The sequence below is a fragment of the Gossypium hirsutum genome, chromosome A11 (genome assembly GCF_007990345.1).
Source record: "Gossypium hirsutum isolate 1008001.06 chromosome A11, Gossypium_hirsutum_v2.1, whole genome shotgun sequence".
Classification (NCBI taxonomy): Eukaryota; Viridiplantae; Streptophyta; class Magnoliopsida; order Malvales; family Malvaceae; genus Gossypium; species Gossypium hirsutum.
The window spans coordinates 42,562,965-42,582,381 of record NC_053434.1 but is presented as its reverse complement, the minus strand read 5'-3'; the positions used below and the strand labels follow the sequence as shown (position 1 = coordinate 42,582,381).

The 19,417-nt window shown below is 32.0% G+C and overlaps 1 protein-coding gene and 2 long non-coding RNA genes across 3 annotated transcripts; all 3 read left to right on the top strand.

Moving 5' to 3' along the window:
* Positions 1 to 2,829: 2,829 nt before the first annotated feature.
* On the top strand, positions 2,830 to 4,541 carry LOC107905557 (uncharacterized). The gene is made up of 3 exons (XR_001686555.2): positions 2,830 to 3,062; positions 3,174 to 3,242; positions 3,357 to 4,541. It is a non-coding gene; the product is annotated as an uncharacterized lncRNA (long non-coding RNA).
* A 6,147-nt stretch (positions 4,542 to 10,688) lies between these two features.
* On the top strand, positions 10,689 to 15,008 carry LOC107897986 (acyl-coenzyme A oxidase 2, peroxisomal). Its single transcript, XM_016823551.2, has 7 exons — positions 10,689 to 11,260; positions 11,633 to 11,748; positions 12,128 to 13,008; positions 13,719 to 13,898; positions 13,984 to 14,150; positions 14,248 to 14,371; positions 14,579 to 15,008. The coding sequence occupies exons 1-7, from the start codon at positions 10,818 to 10,820 to the stop codon at positions 14,732 to 14,734; spliced, it is 2,067 nt and encodes a 688-aa protein (XP_016679040.1). The 5' UTR covers positions 10,689 to 10,817; the 3' UTR covers positions 14,735 to 15,008.
* Positions 15,009 to 17,552: 2,544 nt separating this feature from the next.
* LOC121209327 (uncharacterized) lies at positions 17,553 to 18,836 on the top strand. The gene is made up of 2 exons (XR_005904440.1): positions 17,553 to 17,646; positions 18,504 to 18,836. It is a non-coding gene; the product is annotated as an uncharacterized lncRNA (long non-coding RNA).
* The last annotated feature ends 581 nt before the right edge of the window (positions 18,837 to 19,417 follow it).

Here is a 19,417-nt window from a genome sequence, read left to right as displayed (position 1 = left end):
AAATAATAATTTTAATAACTCAATTTTCATAATTAATAATTTTAATTTTAATTTTAATTATTTTTAAAAATGAATTTAGTAATAATTTTAATAACTCTTGTATTCGTTATATATATATATATGAAAAAGTGAGCGTGTGTCCTTCAATTTTCATTGAAGTCTAACGACCAAGCTGGAAATAATTGAAGTGTTTCATTTCTTAACGCATCAAATTCATATTATTATTACGTGCCATATTAGATTTCCTTTTTTAGTGAAAAACTATATTAAATTTTATGGTCGCCTAACATCTTGACCATGAATTTGTCTCCTGTGTATCGTGTTTAAATTCTAGTCAGAGCTCAGGCATGTAAATATAGATAATAAATTTGTATTTGTCCCCGACATTTTATATTAATTGTATTAAATGTATTGTTTTGCCACAAACTGATAAAACAACTAACGGGATAATTAATTATACCTATGTTACATGCTAATAAGGTTTTAACTAAGGGAGGCAGTTAGAAAAAGTTTTTAGGGTTTTGAAATTAAATTATAATTATTATGATAGTAAAAATATAATTTTATTATTTTAATGTCTATATTTTTTTAGTTTTTAAAGGATTAAATCAAAATTTATCATTTTTAGGAGGGCTAAAGTGTAATTTTATCTTTATTAATTAAAAATTTTAAAAATTTTAATGGCCTAAATGAAAATTTTTTCTATTTTAAGGGGGTTGGGGCCCCTGCTAGAGGTGCTCATAGGCCGGGCCGCGTCGGGTTCTGGCTGGGTTCAACTAAAAATTTAGGCTTATTCATTGGGCTCGGGCCGGGTCAGGCCCAAAAAATGGGCCTAAAATTTTTCCCAAGCTAGACCCAAATAAAAATGCTATAACTCGAGCCCGGCCCGCCAGTATTAAATTTTATATTATTTTATATAATTTTAAATATATAATATATCAAAATACTAAAAAAATTAAAATAAATATTTTCCAACTAAAAAATCAAAATAAATATTTTCCAACAAAATGAAACTAAATTTTAAAAAATATGTAGACTTAAATAGCACTAAGATAGATGCAACTTAACAAGCAAATACCTCTAAAATAATAACAAAATTAACAAATGTCTTTAAAATAATAACAAAATTAATAATAAAATAAGTTTTATACAATATCCAAACAATAAAAACAAAATAGTAGCAACATAATAGTAATATGGCAGCAAAATAGGGAGAAAACAATAAGAAAATAACATCAAAAAAAAAGAAAAGCAAATTTTTTTGTCATTTAGTGAATTCGAGCTGGGCCGGGCCAGGCCAGGCCTAGGCCTAAAATACCTTACCTAAGGCCCGGCCTGTTTTTTAAACTGGCCTTATTTTTTTTATCTAAGCCCATTTTTCGGGCCTATATTTTCGCCCAAACCCTCCCACATTTCGAGTGGGCCTTCGGGCCGGGCCGGACTGGGTAGCCCGACCTAGGAGCAGGTCTAGCCCCTGCCAACCCTCCTAGCTATGCCTCTGATTTTAACTCGATCAGTAAAAATAAAAATCTTAGTATTGAGTACCCAAATTATTATATATGTAGATCTTTAAGTCTCATCATGTACTGCTGTGATTTGAAAATTTTAATTTAATTACTCAATTAATTAATATCATTTTAGACTATTTCCATTCTTTAACTCATTTACATTATAATAATTTACTGTGTAATTACTCAAGGTTTCCAATTTTTAATCTAATTACATTGATTCTTATATGACATCAAATCTAACTCTTTTTGTTATCGTTGAAATGTCACATTTATAGGTTAAAAAAAAGCATAATAATAAATTTAATCTTTAGTATTTATATTTATTTTCAAATTGGTCATTATATTTTTAACTAAATTTAATCTTAATCATTAAAAAAAGAGTCAAATAATTTTTTTTAATAGAAATAATGACTAAAACATTAATTTTTAACATTATTAGTATAAACTCCCTCACCTGATCTGAGTAAGAGATGCTACATTTAAATACTAAACTCACCACTTAAACTTAATTCGTATTTCATTACAATCGAGGTAGCTTATGATACAAAACATTATCACATACATAATTCACACTATTAATAATAAGTCTAAGTAAATGCGAAACTAAGGCCCAAGATTTAAATACCAATGGGCTTGAACTTCAAGCTTGAGAAGTGATGTGATTCAAATTGGTGCAGAAACGTCGTTCATATAATACCTATTTTATCCTTTGAAAATGAATTAGACATGGATATAGTACTTGTATGCATCCATGCTCAATAATATTAGCTTTATGTGGATTTTTTGAATAAAGAGTGAATCTTGAGAATGGAGTTCTTCAAGAACCATGGCTGATGGACTTGTTAAATTTTGCAGATCTTCGTAAGCGACATAGGCAAGAATTAGAAAATTTGACATTGATAACACTGCCTTTTAAAACATTAAGGCTTTTCATTCTGGTTATCTTTGAATATTTCAAGCAATCAATATTTTATCTTTTTGCAAAGGGCGGTTGGCTTTCACTATCTTTAAGAGATATGCATGAACAGTGAAGGATGGCCGGTCCTGTATTAATGACTGCTGAAGAATATATATATTAAAATGAAAAGCATTGATATTATCTTGGAAAGCATGTCTTGCTTTGTGTTTTGGTAGTCATATGCATCAACCTCTATGCTTTGACTAGAAGAGGTTCCTTTAGTATGTGAGTTCTATTGATACCATAACCTATGGGGCCATGATAGGTTCAACGCCATAAAAAATTTAAGAAACACCGTTGACAAGTATACGGACCAAGTTATAACTGTGATTACTATTTAGGCTGCCTCATAAAAAAAGTTTCATTTTCTATCCATTAATTTAAAGAGACTAAAGGAGTTTTTCTATTAATTTAAAGTAGGCCAAAAGCCTGAAGCATATTTTTGACCCCATGTTCAAAACATGTAGAACAAACATGCTTTATGGTGTTTGGGAAATGCTCAGACTTCTTTTGCATTTTTGACTAACAAGGAAGATGAGGTCAGGCCTTACTTCGAAACCGCAGCTCAATATTTCCAACAAGCAGTTGATGAGGTTTTTCTGTAGTTTTGTTTGGCTAAAGTATCAATTATTGCATTTATGGATGGATCTATAGATTCAATGCTTGAATGCTCTTTTTTTAACTTGGTAGCTTTGTATTTGTAGGATCCCAGCAATGAAATTTACCTGAAATCTTTGGAAATATCTGCTAAGATAAGTCTCTCTCCATACTTGGTATGATTTATTCTTTAAATAATGCTTATATTTCATTATTTGTGCCTTAACTCATAACTCATAACTTATAACTCACAATAGAATTCTTATTTTTTTGCGTTTATCCTTTACCAGCAAAGGCAGTAAAAGATATGATGTTGTTGAATGTGATCCACCAGTTCGCAAAGGACTTGAGAAAACTGTAGGTAGTCTTTAATAGATGGCACTTAACAAGCATTCTATTCATAAACAGTAACCCCCTTGAATAAATTTTTCTACTTGAAAGCATATGGATATACTAATATCGCTTCTGCAAGCAGGCTAAGCATAATGTTAGTGCCTCCACAAAACTGGACAGGGTATGTACTCAAGGTCCTATCTTTGTACAGTTTATTCCCTAATGAACTTTGTGATACTTTGGCAGGTATGACCAAGGTGCTTATTTGTTTTTACCATCATATGTACTCAAACTGTTTTTACCAAGTTGCTTATTTCATTTAATTTAATATGTAATTACATATTTTATTCATTTTTTATGAATATTTATTAAATATTATATTATTATTTTTATATAAGATTGTTGTTTTAATTATATAATAGAATAAATGTATAAGTTTGAGCTTAAAACTGTTGTTAGTTTTGTGTTATAATTTGTTCCAAAGTTAATTTTTTACCCAGAACATGCTCTGTATCTATTATTTTGTTCCTTGAAACAACTCCTTAATTTTTTATACTTATTGTTCCTTGAAATAATTCATTTCGTTATGTGCACAAGTATTTAAATGTTCATGATCGCAGCTGGTATTTATTTTTATTTTTGCAAGAGAAATTATAGCTCTAATTAATTTATATGAAGGACAAAATGAAATGAAAAAGGTAGAAAGCAAGGAACTCTAGCTGTCTCAAGTCCCCACTAAATTTCAGTGCTCTAGTAGTCCTTTCGGCAACTTAGGAACATTTTGAGCTAGCCTATAAGTATTGAAAGCATGCCCTATTTTTCCTGACTTATTGTCTTGCAACGTTTAGATGTTTTGTTGTTTTTATTAATTAGCACTAGCAATGATCTTGGTTTTCAAATTTCAACATCCTAATAACATGGTTTATTAGGTTTAGGTAAGATCAATTCTTGGTGGTTTAATCTTGCTGTTTCAGGTTGGGAGAACTGTATGAAAGAAATCAGTTAAATTGCTGCTATTAATGAGGTCCGGAAGTGAGTAAATTGATGTTTGAAATATCTTTGTATGGTGGATTGAATGCTGCTGTATATTGTTGCTCATTACCGAATTAATGCTGAAACTAAACTAATTAAATGGTGGATAATTTGCTGTCTATTATGATGGAAATGACTATTAAATGTTTAAAATTCCTCTTATTTAATTGATGGCTGCTGATGTTTAAATGTTGCAAATTGAAGTGTTTAAATGTTGTAAATTGAAGTATTTAAATGTTGTAAATTGAAGTGTTTAAGTACTGCAAATTGAAGTGTTTAGTTGCTGGAAATTGAGATGTTTTATTGTTGTAATTGAGTTGTATAAATGTTGTTAATTGATATGTTAAAGTGCTGCAAGTTGAAGTGTTTAAATGCTGTAAATTGAAGTGCTTAAATGTTGTAAATTGAAGTGTTTTAAGTACTGCAAATTGAAGTGTTTAGTTGCTGGAAATTGAGATGTTTTATCGCCGCAAATTGGAGTGTTTAGTTGCTGAAAAAGAGATCTATTTTCCTGCAATTTTGTAGTTAACCGATTTAGGTTTCGCGTTACATTATTTTGTATGTTGTAGGTACATATTATGTACAGCCTTTTCAATGACTTCTGCATTGACAAACTAGAGTAGTGTACAAAAATCCTTTAAACACTTTCAAACTATTCAAATCTATAATATATTTTTTCCCTCTGTTTGTAGGTTCATTGGCATCTTGTCCTGATAAGAGTGTAGCTTATCAAGCTTTAAACTTTACATTGTCCTCCGAGGTATTAGAATTCCTAGTTCAAAACTTAGCAATTTGTCTTTTATAAAAGACCTTTGCATTTTCAGTGTTGTTTAGGTTTGCAAACAAGATGTTGTATTTGGACTTGCTATTAGTAAAAGACTTGCTGTATTTTATTTATATCTTTATATTTAATCTAATTTTTATTATTTATTTTAGTTTTGATTCTATATTTTTATTTTTATTTTAATATTTAATAACTTGAGTTCTAACTTTTGGATTTTAATTGTGTTATTAATTTATTATTTTAAATTCTAAATTTGAATTCATCAATTTTTATATTTAGTTTTAAAGTTAAATTTTTCATAGAAAATTTAATTTGATAATGAATTTTAATAGAAATTTTTTATATTTATATCATGGATATTATTCTTCTCAATATTTTGATAATGAATTTTAATTTTTCATGACCTTTATAATATATTATAATATATTTTTTTAAAAATTTCATGACCTTTAGCGGTGTTTGTGGGAAAAGCGTCGCTAAAGGTCATGACCTTTAGCGGTATTTTTTTAAAATAAATGCCGCAAACTTTAACGGCGCTATCTATAGCGGCTTTTTTGCGGCGCTTTTACTAAAGGCAAAAAAAAAAAACACCGCTAAAAGTCTGTTTTCCTGTAGTGAACAAAACTCTAGAAGTCTTTCAACCTGTTGTTACCCCTATTCCACCAACCCTTTTCCCAACCAAACCTTGGCCCCTCATTACACCAAAAAAGCATATTACATATCATATATCATACTTGTTATCATTCAAATTATTCTTTAACTTGTATTAATTCTTAAAACTTATACTAACTTTTATTTATTTTCCTTTTGATACACATGCACCTGTAAATTCTTTTCTTTCTTATATTACTAACATGCTTATATGTGTATATATTCACTATTAAATTCAATATCTATACTCAATAATCATAATCATATTCTATTTCATAAATATATTCAATTATCATACTTACTCACTTGTAAATTTGGCATTCATGACTTACTTCTATTTAAACATAATTCTTATAATAATTTAACTTAATTACATAATTTCTAAACTTCATTAATCATAATATACTTTCAAATTAATATCTTAGTTATTTCATATTAAACTTAAATACTCAAACATTTAAATTAAGATAAGCAAACATAAATTCAATTAAGTATACCTATTCTCTTCACTTGAACTTAACCGGTCTCTTTTCTATTCAAAGCTTTCCTTTACTTTGATCACCTTCCCTTCATCTTTTTCTCTTCCTTTCCATGCATACATATACATATACAAAATATAACCATTATCTTGCATCCAACATAATCTTTTCATGATTTCATATTAGAAAAAACATGAAAACCTTAAGAAAAATCTTCACTTTTACTTTCTCTTCACTTTCCAATAACATGAACACCTTTTATTGAAAAATAATAATGTTTTCTAATAACATTTATAATTACTCAATTTACTTTCGATTCAATAGGTTTGGAGTGGGAAGGACGTTAATGACGAAGTTAAATGGCTTTCCCAAGGCCCGAATAGAGTAGTAAAAAGATATAGTGCCTTCATCATCAATTGATTCAGATTTCAAACAAAATATCGCGAGAGATTGAGGAGAACTCAAAATTGTGGAATAGTTGTTAATTCTTCAATTACAAGTTATGCTAGTGCTAGGGACAGTAATCTCGTTGAGGGAAATGTGGAGTATTACGGGCTTCTTACTGATATTATTGAGTTAGATTACTATGAAAAATGGAAAGTTGTCTTATTTTGATGTGATTGGGCTGATGTTAATACTGCTCGCGGAATTAAAAACGATCAATTTGGTTTTACAATGGTGAATTTCTCTCGATTGACTCACATTGGAGAACAATTGATAGACGAGCCGTATATATTTTCTTCTCAAGTGAAACAAGTTTTTTACTCGAAAGATCCAACTGATGAGGATTGGTACGTTGTACTCCGAAACACCCTTAGAGACTTATTTGACATGGGCAATGGAAGTAGAGATGACATCGTCGAAAGATCAGAAACTTTGTCTTTTCCAGAACAAAACTTAAATGAAAATATCCCTAGTACTAGTACACAATTTCAATGGGTTCGTCAAGATATGGATGAAGATATTTACGAATTATGATGTAGTAAGATTTTACGATTTTTTAATTATATGTAATATTATAATTTCAATCTTGCTCATGTTATATAATTTAACTATTTTATATGTACTATTATTGTTGTAATTTGTTACTAAAATTTTCAATTATTTTATGTGTATTGTAGGAAAAATGTGTAGAAGAAGATTACAAGATTTAAGTATTGTCCAAAATACTCCAAATTCGGAAGAAGCAAATAGTGAACAGCAGACAGTTATTGGATCTTTGAATGTGCCGGAGACACTTGACGAGCCTGTAGAATTTCAAAGTAATGTTAAGTTTATTTTACATGTGTGTTGACTTTTATTATTGATTTATTTTTCATTTTTAATATAAATAATAACATATCGTTTTTCAGCTAAAAGTGGTGGGACACGCAGAGGTCGAGGACGTACGCTACTTAAAGATTTATATGACTTAAATCCTGTCGAGCGTGTTAAAGTAAGTAGAAACAGTCATGGTCAACCTGTTGGATCTGAAGCTCGACTGTTAGCAGGCTATTTGGGCATTATAGCACGAAATGCCAATATGTTGCCCATCAACTACGAATCATGGCATCACATGCCTGATAGCAATAAAAATCAAGCTCTCAATAATATTAAGGTAACAAAACATCTAATTGTTATTTATAATACTTTGGTTTAAGTTTCATTTATATTTACATTCTAAACTTGTGGTTTTTTAGAAGAGATTTGCTTTAGAGGTCTCGGATGACTATATCAAGAAGGCATTGGGTAAAAAATGGAGAGCCCATAAAAGCACTTTGAAAAAATAATATTTTAAGAAAGACATAAGCCTCGAAGAAAAACTACGAAATGTCCCGCCGGGAATGCTGAGGTACCAATGGGAAGATGCGGTTAGATTTTGGAATTCAAAGAAATGAGAGGTATTACGTACTTCCAAATTCTTATAAATTTTTCGGTATATAGTGTTTACTATATACGTAATAATAATTACATTATGTAGGACTGTGAGCGAGTTGGAACAAGCAGCAGGCAAAAACAAAAATTCACGCACACGACAGGATCGAGAAGTTTCGCTTCTGTAGCTGAGGCCGAGGTATTATGAATTTATTAATTCTATCAAATATTAATGACTTTCTACTATTAAATAATATTTTTACTACTATATTGTAGGAAGTCTCGTCTGGTCAAAAAGTTGGATGCCTTCAGCTTTTTTAAATTATGCATAGAAAGAAAGATGGATCTCCTATGACATCCGAAGCTGGATAAATTATGGTATATTTACTTAATAAAATTTGATTTATTATAAATAATTATAATGTTTAATTATAATGGTTTAATTCGTCGTTAGTAGCTTTAAATAATGTTAAGTTATGTTGCATTCCTTTTTATTATATATTTCGTTTCTAACTCTTTGATTGATTTATTAGGAGAAACTAAAGGAGAAGAAGGCGGAGTATGAAGCGATTTCTTCGACTGATCGTTTTATTAATCTTGAGAACATTGATAACAGAATTATTACTGAAGTTTTAGGTCCTGAAAGGTATGGTCGGGTTCGATTTCAAGGATCTGTGTTACCCCGACTCAATATTTTGGATCCGGCTCCCAGCAATACATGCTTTCCTGGAGTCAAGCTCAACCTGAAGTTCAGAGGTTAAAAGACCAGATAGTTCAGATGCAAGCAAGCATAGTTGAGCAAATTGCCGAGGTTGAAACAAAATATGAAGACTTCAGCAATAACTTAGAGTGGATGTAGCAGCGAGGGAGGCAGCGGCTGCAGCGAAAGAGGCAGAGGCAGTAGCGATGGTAGCAAAGCAGAGTAGAAAGTATGATGAGCTCCAGCTACAGCTTCAGCATATAATAAAGATGTTTCAGCAGTCACAAAAGCCGCCATCTTAGACATTTGTTTTCTCCTTGTAAGAATATTTTTAACATTGTCACATTTAACATTATTGGAAGAATATTTTGAGTTATACTTATTTATTAATTTACATCGAAGTATCATTTTGATTTAACGTTTTTTGTTGTATTTTTTATGCTACATTTGCTATTTTTGGTTAGATTTTATGTTATATTTGTTGTTTTTGGTTGGATTTAATGCAGGAAGGGTTGGATATTGAGGAAAAATGTATATTGAAAATCTGTCAAACAAACGCCGCTTAAAGCCATGACTTTTAGCGGTGCTTTTTCCACAAATGCTGCTAAAAGCTATGATCTTTTGTGGCCTTTTTTTCAAATAAGTGCAGTCAATTTTTGCAGCGTTTTCTATAGCGGTGTTTTTTGCGGTGCTTGTAAAAACGCCGCAAATAGTTCTAGCGGCTAAAGGCAAAAAAAAACGTCGCTAAAAGTCTGTTTTCCTATTCCTTCACTTCCTTTTTCAACTAAGTAGTTTTCATGGTAGAAATTTCCATAGCACTCTAGGAAATGAAATTTGACTATGGTTTAAGAAAAAACTCGAGAAAAATGCATAAAAAAATTCCTTTCTTTTCTCTCTTTTTCTTTTATTTTCTTCCAACTTAAGAAAAAATCAATTTATTTGTTACTACTTCCCACCATTCATACTTCATTTTCAAATGCTTAATTCACCTTTCACATGCTTAATTTTTATATTATTTTTCAGAAACAAAAAAAAATTGGGGTATTATAGTTGACGTGGCAACTTGCATGATAATCCATATGCACATTATGCTAACATAATATAATTTGTTTTATATGTCATGTCAATAAATAATTCAAAAATTATAAAAATTCAAATAAAAATCAAATTAAAATTAAAAAATATAAAAGTTCATAAAAATTCAAATAAAAAACTATAAAGTACACGTGGATTGCCATGTAGATTGTTATGTTTAAAAAATTAATAGTTTAGTTAATATTCTCATTAAAAAAGACAATTTCGACAATCTTTTTAAAAAGTTAATAGTCAAATTTAATTTTTTTTAAAGGTTAGTGACCATATTTAACTAAAAAATAAAAATCAAATTAAAAAGGTTATAAAGAGTATAAGAATTAATAACTAAATTTACAAAAAAAATCATATCTATTTTTAATACACGCCAAACCCTATTTCTTCCAAAATGTCAAACGTTGAATGTATTGTATAATCTCAATATTATTAAATGCTTACTTATCCAATTTGTTTTAAAGAAAACGTAATATTATATTTGGCAGCCATTAATCATTCAAATGGGGGGGATAGTATACCAACATTATACCCTATCATCTGTCCATATCATCCACGTTATCAATTTATCCATTCTCCACATTGAAAAGCGAGCCAAATAACTACCTTCCACTCATCCAATCGTCGATTGCCACGTGCTAACCGACAAAACGACACCTCATCAGAACCTTTCCTTTTAAGTTACTCAATCTCCCCCCTGCTTCGCAGTCTCATTCCGTCCCGGAAAAAGCGAAAAGAAAAGAAAAGAAAAGAAACGAAAAGAAAAGGAAAATTAAAAACCCTTTGCTTCCCCTCCCCGTTGTTTTTAGTTTTCTTTTGGCTAAAGAAAATTATGGAACCGAGTCAGACGATCGAGGATGAATCACAACCATCCATCGCCAGCGTGACCCGTCGCATCCAACGTTTGTCTCTTCACCTTATCCCACTTCCGTTCCTCCAACGTTCACCTCAGCTGGACATGCTGACATGCGCCAAGGCCAATAAGCAGGAGGTCGACGTAGCCTCCCTTTCAAGCTACATGAGAGGGAGGCATAGGGAAATTCAAGAGAAGATTTTTGATTTTTTTAACTCAAGGCCTGATTTGCAAACCCCGACTGAGATTTCAATGAAAGAACATAGGGAGCTTTGTTTGAGACAGCTTTTCGGGTTGGTTAGAGAAGCAAAGATCAAGCCTTTTAGATATGTTGTTGAAGATCCTGCTAAGTATTTTGCTATTTCTGAGGCGGTTGGGAGTATTGATATATCACTTGGTATCAAATTTGGTGTCCAGTATAGGTAAATACGTTGTTGCTTTTCTGTCTCTTTTGCCATTAAATGTTTAGTCTTGGAAATCTTTTGGGGTGGGGGTTGGGATTAAATTTTGAGTTTTAGGTATGTGGGTTTTGGATACAAATACTTGGAGATTGAGTTTGGGGGTGGGTTTGTTTTGGGTAATGTTTTTATTGTTCATGTGGACCATTTGAATACTGCATCTGAGCTTATTCTTGGTAAAATACTGTTAGTTAAAGTATTGAATGTGATGATGGAATGAAGTGTATCATGGATGAAAATTCATTGATATAGATGCATGATGCTAACCGACGTGATATTGCTTGTAGAATTTCTGGATTTATATCGTTTGTTGATGTTGAATGCTTTATTATGCAGTCTTTGGGGAGGTTCTGTGTTGAACTTAGGCACTAAAAAGCACCGAGATAAGTATTTTGATGGTATTGACAATTTGGATTATCTTGGTTGCTTCGCTATGACAGAACTGCATCATGGTCAGCCGTCTGTTCTTTATTTATTTACATTTTTTTCCCTCTTCTGTTTCTTAGATGTATATTGTTGTGCTTCCTTTGACATTATCCTTCTACTTTTCTGCACTAGAACTCATCATGGCATGCAACAGAGTGTGAATTAAATATGTAATTATATTATTAATAAATTCATGTTATAGGCATAAAGTAAGTTAAAGAAGACAATTTATGCTGAAGAAAATAATTGTGATGATATGGTGTGAGTGGTTACTGTGCTTTTCATGTTAGAGTATCATTCTAATATTGCAAAGTGCACCCATTTTTCTGCCTTAAGTGATTTTTTTTTTGTTCATAATCTGCCAAGCTTGCATGCCAAACTAAACTTTCAAATTTTTGCTCAAAGGCTCAAATGTTCAAGGTCTTCAAACCGTTGCAACATTTGATCCAATTACAGATGAATTTATAATTGACACACCAAACGATGGGGCTATTAAATGGTGGATTGGCAATGCTGCGGTTCATGGCAAGTTTGCAACAGTTTTTGCTAGGTTGGTTTTACCAACTCATGACTCTAAAGGAGTTTCTGATATGGGAGTCCATGCCTTCATTGTGCCAATAAGGGATCTAAAAACTCACCAGCCACTTCCCGGAATTGAAATAAATGATTGTGGCCACAAAATTGGCCTGAATGGGGTGGATAATGGAGCACTGAGATTCCGTTCAGTTAGAATTCCCCGAGATAATCTTCTTAATCGATTTGGGGATGTCACCCGAGATGGAAAATACACAAGTAGTCTCCCTACAATAAATAAACGTTTTGCTGCTACTCTTGGTGAACTTGTAGGTGGGAGGGTTGGCCTCGCACATTCTTCAGTTGGTATCCTCAAGATTGCTGTCACTATTGCAGTACGATACTCCTTACTACGTCAGCAGTTTGGTCCTCCAAAACAGCCTGAAGTCAGCATTCTTGATTATCAATCTCAGCAGCACAAGCTCATGCCAATGTTGGCTTCAACTTATGCATTTTATTTTGCCACTCAGTATTTGGTAGAGAAATATTCAGAGATGAAGAAGACACATGATGAACAACTGGTTGGAGATGTGCATGCTCTTTCTGCAGGCCTGAAGTCCTATGTGACATCATTTACAGCAAAGTCATTGAGTACCTGCAGGGAAGCCTGTGGAGGTCATGGGTATGCTGCTGTCAACCGGTTTGGTACCTTGAGGAATGATCATGACATTTTCCAGACATTTGAAGGAGACAATACAGTACTTCTGCAACAGGTATAATACAAACCCCTTTATATCACAACCTTGCATGAGAATTTACAATGTTAGTTTTGGTAAGTGTCTAGAAATATGTTAGATATAAAATAGATAAAAGGATCAGTAGTGACCCCTTTAGATAGCTTTTGTGTTTAATGTCATCTTTACTCCAAGCCTTTAGGTACACTGCCTAACTGAGCTTTTCTTCAAATCTGTATTCAGTTGTGAACCACTTAGAAATTAGATTGCCAATCTTTTCATGCCTTCTACATCCATTCATCATGATTCTTCAAATATGGTCACGCTTATCCTTTCTTTGATTCCTCTTCATTTCTTCTCCTGACATATATAAGCTCTTTTGTCGCTATGACCTGCATTATTTTAAAATGAGTTATAGAAACCTTGTTGTTGATCCATTTACGTGGACTCCTTGGGTCTGATTAGATTTTTTTGTCATGTTTATTTAAGGCAATAGGGAAATTTGTTGACTTCGTTATTCTGAAGTGTTTTATTCTTTTTTCGGGGACTGGAAATGTGGTTCTGGGGGGTGGGCATTTAGTTTGTTAACAACTTTTTTTTACCAATGACACCAATCTTCTCATCAGTCATTAGTAATCAGTTCTGTATGCAAGGGCCTTTGGATTGTTTTCCTTCATCGGAACCTAATATGTGTTGTAGTCTGGTCTTAACATTGATAAATTTCATACGAACCTTTTACTGGGATGTAGGTAGCTGCAGATTTATTGAAGCAATACAAGGACAAGTTCCAAGGTGGTGCTCTTTCTGTCACATGGAACTACTTGAGAGAATCTATGAGCACATACTTGTCTCAGCCAAATCCTGTAACTGCCCGTTGGGAAAGTGAAGATCACTTGAGAGACCCAAAATTCCAGTTGGATGCTTTCCGGGTGAGTATTTTCTTCATTGTTGTAATTCAGTGTTTTGTCAGTTTAAACTGCAAGTAACACAATCTTTTACAATTTTGGTATGCAGTACCGAACGTCAAGACTTCTTCAAAGTGTAGCAGCACGACTTCAAAAGCACACCAAAACTCTTGGCAGCTTTGGTGCTTGGAATAGGTGTCTGAATCACCTTCTCACACTTGCAGAGTCTCATATTGAATCTGTCATCCTCGCAAAGTTTATTGAAGCTGTTCAGAAGTACTTCCTAAACTCAGCCACCAAATTCATTCCTTTTCTTTCTACTTGCCACATATATAAATTTGAGTTTCTTAATTGTTTTGAATGTAATTTTCAGCTGTCCTGATGCAAGCAGTCAAGCTGCACTAAAACTTTTGTGCGATCTGTATGCCCTGGATCGGATCTGGAAAGACATAGGAACATACCGTAATGTTGATTATGTTGCACCAAACAAAGCCAAGGTATAGTGTTATTCAGAACAGTTTAGACTTTATAAGATATAAAAAGGGCTCTTTTTATAATGTAACCATCCCCGGAGAACAGGAATGACTATAAACATCTCATGCACGGTTATAACACGTCCTAGTATTTGTGTTTATTCGAGTTATTAGACTTGCTAGAGATACAATTTTGGTGAGGTGTCATTACATTTTTTTTCCTCCACGCAGGCAATCAACAAGCTCACACAGTACTTGAGTTTCCAAGTTCGAAATATTGCCGGGGAAGTTATAGATGCATTTGATCTTCCTCCTTATATTTTAAGGGCCCCGATCGCAATGCAGTCAGAAGCATATTCTCAGTACACACAGCTTGTGGGGTTCTAATTGAGACCCAAAAATAGGAGGAACAAACAAGTGGTTCCCACAATTAGATAGAATTTTTTAATATAATTGATTCTTTTGCCAGATTAAATAAAGGGTTAAGGTTAATGCAGTTGTTGAAACCCAGGTTGATAGCCTAGGTCTGGAAAGAACAATACGCTGAAACTTGAAAGGACAATATGCTGAAGCTTGTACTCTGATTTCTTTGTAACTATATTATGAACCATACATATTTTTCTTTTCTTGAATAAAAGAATAGCAACCTATGTTAGATTTACTTGATGCATGTCATTTTTCAGTGATATAGTTAAAAAAGAGCATGAATCAGGAGTGATATAGTTAAAAAAGAGCATGGATCAAGTAAGACTTCCTGATTGTAAGTAACAAACAATGGTAACATAACTAGAAAAGACTCAAGGAATACCATTTTGCAATAATCCTTTTGCACTCCGAAACGAATGGCAAGATAAAGGCAGATTATTCCGTAAAAAGTCACAATTAGAAAAATATTTAACCTTAAAACTGAATATATTGAACTTAGTTAGACCACAAAAACCTAGTCCTCCACTGGACTTGGCACACACAATTGTTGCCATTGTAACCGGTGGATGCCACGCTTGTTAGGCCCCTCCCACCAATAAAAGATTATAATTGAAGTCATTTTTATCACATAATGAAAATGCAGTCTGAAGTAATATATATTTAATTAAAACCTCACATCCACTTGAGATAAGTAACGATTACAACAACCCTTGATTTTCTCCGTTTGATTCTATTGCAAAGGCCCTAGAAACAGTACTTTCTCCCGAACCATAATTGGTTAGACTTAAGTACTTCGGATTCATAAGTGCCCACACATTTAAAATACGAAGAACCTTCGAGCAAACCTGATCCCAAACATTTGCACTAAAAAACAAGAGGAAATTTTTAAAATTTATAGATTGATTAGTATCACGAGGATAGAATTTTAGTTTTGCAATTCGTGCGACTTTAGATATTTTTTTATTTCAAATCCGTCTAAGTCAGCTTAGCTCTTCAAAAGTGACAATTTACAATAAAAATTCTTTATGGCATCGAAAATAAAGCAAAAATAATTCAAAGACAAAAGAGCAACAAAAGAACAGAATAGCCACAAGTAGAGGTGTCCATGGGCCGAACTAGGTTAGGCCCAACCAAAACTTTAGGCCCAGGCCCATCTTGAAAAATGAGCCTAAAATTTTGCCTAAATTCTGTCCGGATAAAAATACTAAAACTTGAGTCCGACCCGCTCTACCCGTATTAATTTTTTATATACTTTTTAAAAATATATATATAATACATCAAAAATACTAAAAATATTAAAATAAATGTTTCCCAACAAATTGAAAATAAATTTTCAAAAAATAAGTATGCTTAAATAACACTAAGGTAAGTACAAATTGACAAGCAAATGCCTATAAAATAGTAACGAAATTAATAATAAAATAAGAGTTATACAATAGTTAAAAAATAATAACAAAATTGTAGTAACATAATAGTGAAATTGTAGCAAAATAGCAAAAAAACACAACAAGAAATAACAACAAAACAGTAAAAACAAGAAAAGAATAAAAAAAAATAGCAATTTGGTTTTTGCATATTCGAGTCAGGCCAAAAAAGGCTTACCTGAGGCTAGTTTTCTAAACGGGCCTTATTTTTTTTACCCAAGCCCATTTTTGGGCCTATATTTTTACCCAAACCCTTCCACTTTTCACGTGGGCTTTCGGGTCGAGCTATATAACCCCTCAAATCAGGCCTAGACGCTACAACCCAATTTGAGTAATTACATGGGCCATAGAGATGGCCAAAACGGTTTTATAAAAAAACTCACTTGTCTTGAAAATATATCATTTTTAGAACATCATATCTCTTTCAATAAAAATTTACTTGTTCCTTTTTAATTAAAAATATTCGTACTGTAACTTAATTTTTAAATCACAAATTTGCAGAGGCTAATAATTACTAAAATGTTTATTGTTCGTTTAAAAATCATATAAAAACAATTCATTGAATATTATCCCAAAATATCAAAATAGAAATCCCATGCCATAGCTCATAATTTTAAAATAAAGTCCAAAGAGTTATTAAGACAAACCCAAATTAAAGTACATAATAAAAATCTAAAATGAACTCATATAGTTAGTAAAAGCCCCACATTATAAAAAAAAACCATGACCATGATCATTAATTCGTGAGCCCCCTTGAAGATCCAAATCTGAGCCTCAATTATAGGGATTACCTGAGATACACACATAACATGGGTGAGCTTTAAAAAGCTCAGTGTGAGATCGTTACAAACATATATTTCAACACGTAGCATAACACATCCAAATCATCATAAATATAACTTTCACAGAATTCACATATCAGATTTAATGAACATAACAAGTTATGCTTATGTAATAATGCACATTTCATAGGGTTTTGTAACAGCCTGATTTTGGGCCTAGTCAGAATAGTGGTTTTGAAACCACTATTCCGAGGCTGAAGAAATTATTTTTAATGATATTTTATGTGTTATAGCATGATCATATGAGTGCATGAAAATTTTGGTGAAATAATTTAGCGATTTCATACTTAATTGCGAAAAAGGAGTAAATCGTGTAAAAGGCAAAAGTTTTGTTTTTCTAGCTAAATGTGTCAAATAGCTATAGAACATTAAATTAGGTATTTATTGAGTAAATAGACCATAAATATGTTAGTGGCTGCTCAAGGAGACAAAAAAAAGGTTGAAAAGTCAAAATTGGTGTGCATTAGGTGACTTATTTGGTAATAAAATAAAACAAAAAGAAAAAAAATTGTTGTCATTTTTTCATCTTCCTTCTTCCCCACCGAAAATACCAGCAAAGAGGGGGTTTTGAAAGCTCAAAAATTTTAGCAACTTATATCCCTTACAAGTAAGTAATTTAGATGCCTATTTTTGATAATTTTTGTACTTTTGGAATCCTTGTAGCGTGAACTAGCTAATGGGGGGACTATTTTGTAAAATAGTTGATAGTTTAGGGATTTTTCACGAAAGGATTTATGTTGTTTGTTGAATTATGGAAGAAAATGAGTCTTGGTTGTGTAATAAACAACTTTTGTGAAAGGATTTTCATGGAAAACACCTAAAAGGGCCATTTTGTAAAAGTTATAAAATAGGTTCTAATTGTGTGAAATAGTGGAAATTTGGGTTTGTCATAAGAGTAATAATTGGTCGGTTAGGCTTGGCTAATAAGGAAATTTTGTCAAAAATGTGAATTTTGATTGTCCAAATTTATTTAGTGATTAAATGAGTGAATTTCATCATGTTAGATCAAGAAAATCGAGATTTTGGTTTAAATCGAGAAAGTACGTGGTTAAAGACAAAAAGAGAATAATTAGCCAAAATTGCATTTGAGGTAAGTCTGGTGATTAAATGAGCATGATATTTATGCCATTGTTATTATACTTGAAAATCTATCTTGCCATGATTGTGTTAAAGTTTATGTTGATGATATTGTATATGAGAAAGTGATGTCAAATGTAAATAACATTTATGTGTTGATTGAATGCTTGGAGATTTGATGGAATAAGATATTCCATTGAAACAAGTAAGTTGTATGTAAATAATACAACTACATTGTTATTATATGTGTTTAAATTGATATAGCATGAATTGCTTGGTTGTGGAAATGATTATGTTTGATGAATATTGAGATAGTAGAATTCCCGTTTGAACCTTAAGAAAAATTCGGATATTCATGTCATGACATTCGAGTTATTTGTGTGCCAGAGTAAGACATGTCTAGGACATGCATCGGCTACGAGATGTGTCAGTGTAATACCACGTCTGGGACAAGGCATCGGCACAAATATGTGAGAGCTAGTGTAAGACCATGTCTGGGACATGGTGTCGGCCTCAATTTTGATAGTCAGTGTAAGACTATGTCTGGGACATGGCATTGACTTGATGGATGAGCCAGTGTAAGACCATATATGGGACATGGCATCGGTATTATACCCTATGTTTGAGGCTTAATGAATATCCGATAGCTTTCCGAATGGTTTAACGGTGAGAGTTATGATTTAAGCTAAATGAGAAAGGTTATGACCGTATTGTGAGTTATACAGACACTTACATGAAATTGATGAGATGTGAATTCAATTCATGTCATATGATTAGTAAGGAATGAATATGAGCATGTTGAGTAACACAGGTATGTATGCCAAGCTCATGAGAAATGAATTTAGTTTATGATGTACATTTAGTGAAGATGTAAACAGGTAATTCATGCTTATGAGAATGATTTTGTGATGACCTTATGATTATAGGTCTATACTTATGATGTATGAATATGTAACCTAACCAGTGTGGTGAAAATGAATTAATATGGTGTGATAAACGTAGTATCGTTAATTTACACTAAAATAGTTTTGGATAGCAGCCATAGTCTGACTTTAAAAATCCACCAAAAATTATGGAAATTGATTTAGAGGCTAAATAAAATATGAAATTAAAGCCTAATGAGTCTAGTTTCACATAGTGTAAGAAAAAAAGTTTCATATTATGAAATATTATAATTGTTGTGAGATAGAGTCAGAATGACTTTGAAATCCTCTGTTCTTATTTGAGAAACTCATTAAAAATTGTACAAAAATAGTTATGAGTTATAATTTATATGCTTAGAATTATTAATGAGTCTATTT

Bases quoted from the DNA above. Each gene is read 5' to 3' on its own strand.
- LOC107897986 (XM_016823551.2), top strand. From the start codon at position 10,818: ATGGAACCGAGTCAGACGATCGAGGATGAATCACAACCATCCATCGCC. The intron at 11,749-12,127 runs GTCAGCCGTCTG...TTTTGCTCAAAG, and splicing joins TATGACAGAACTGCATCATG to GCTCAAATGTTCAAGGTCTT. The intron at 14,151-14,247 runs GTACTTCCTAAA...TGTAATTTTCAG, and splicing joins TTTATTGAAGCTGTTCAGAA to CTGTCCTGATGCAAGCAGTC.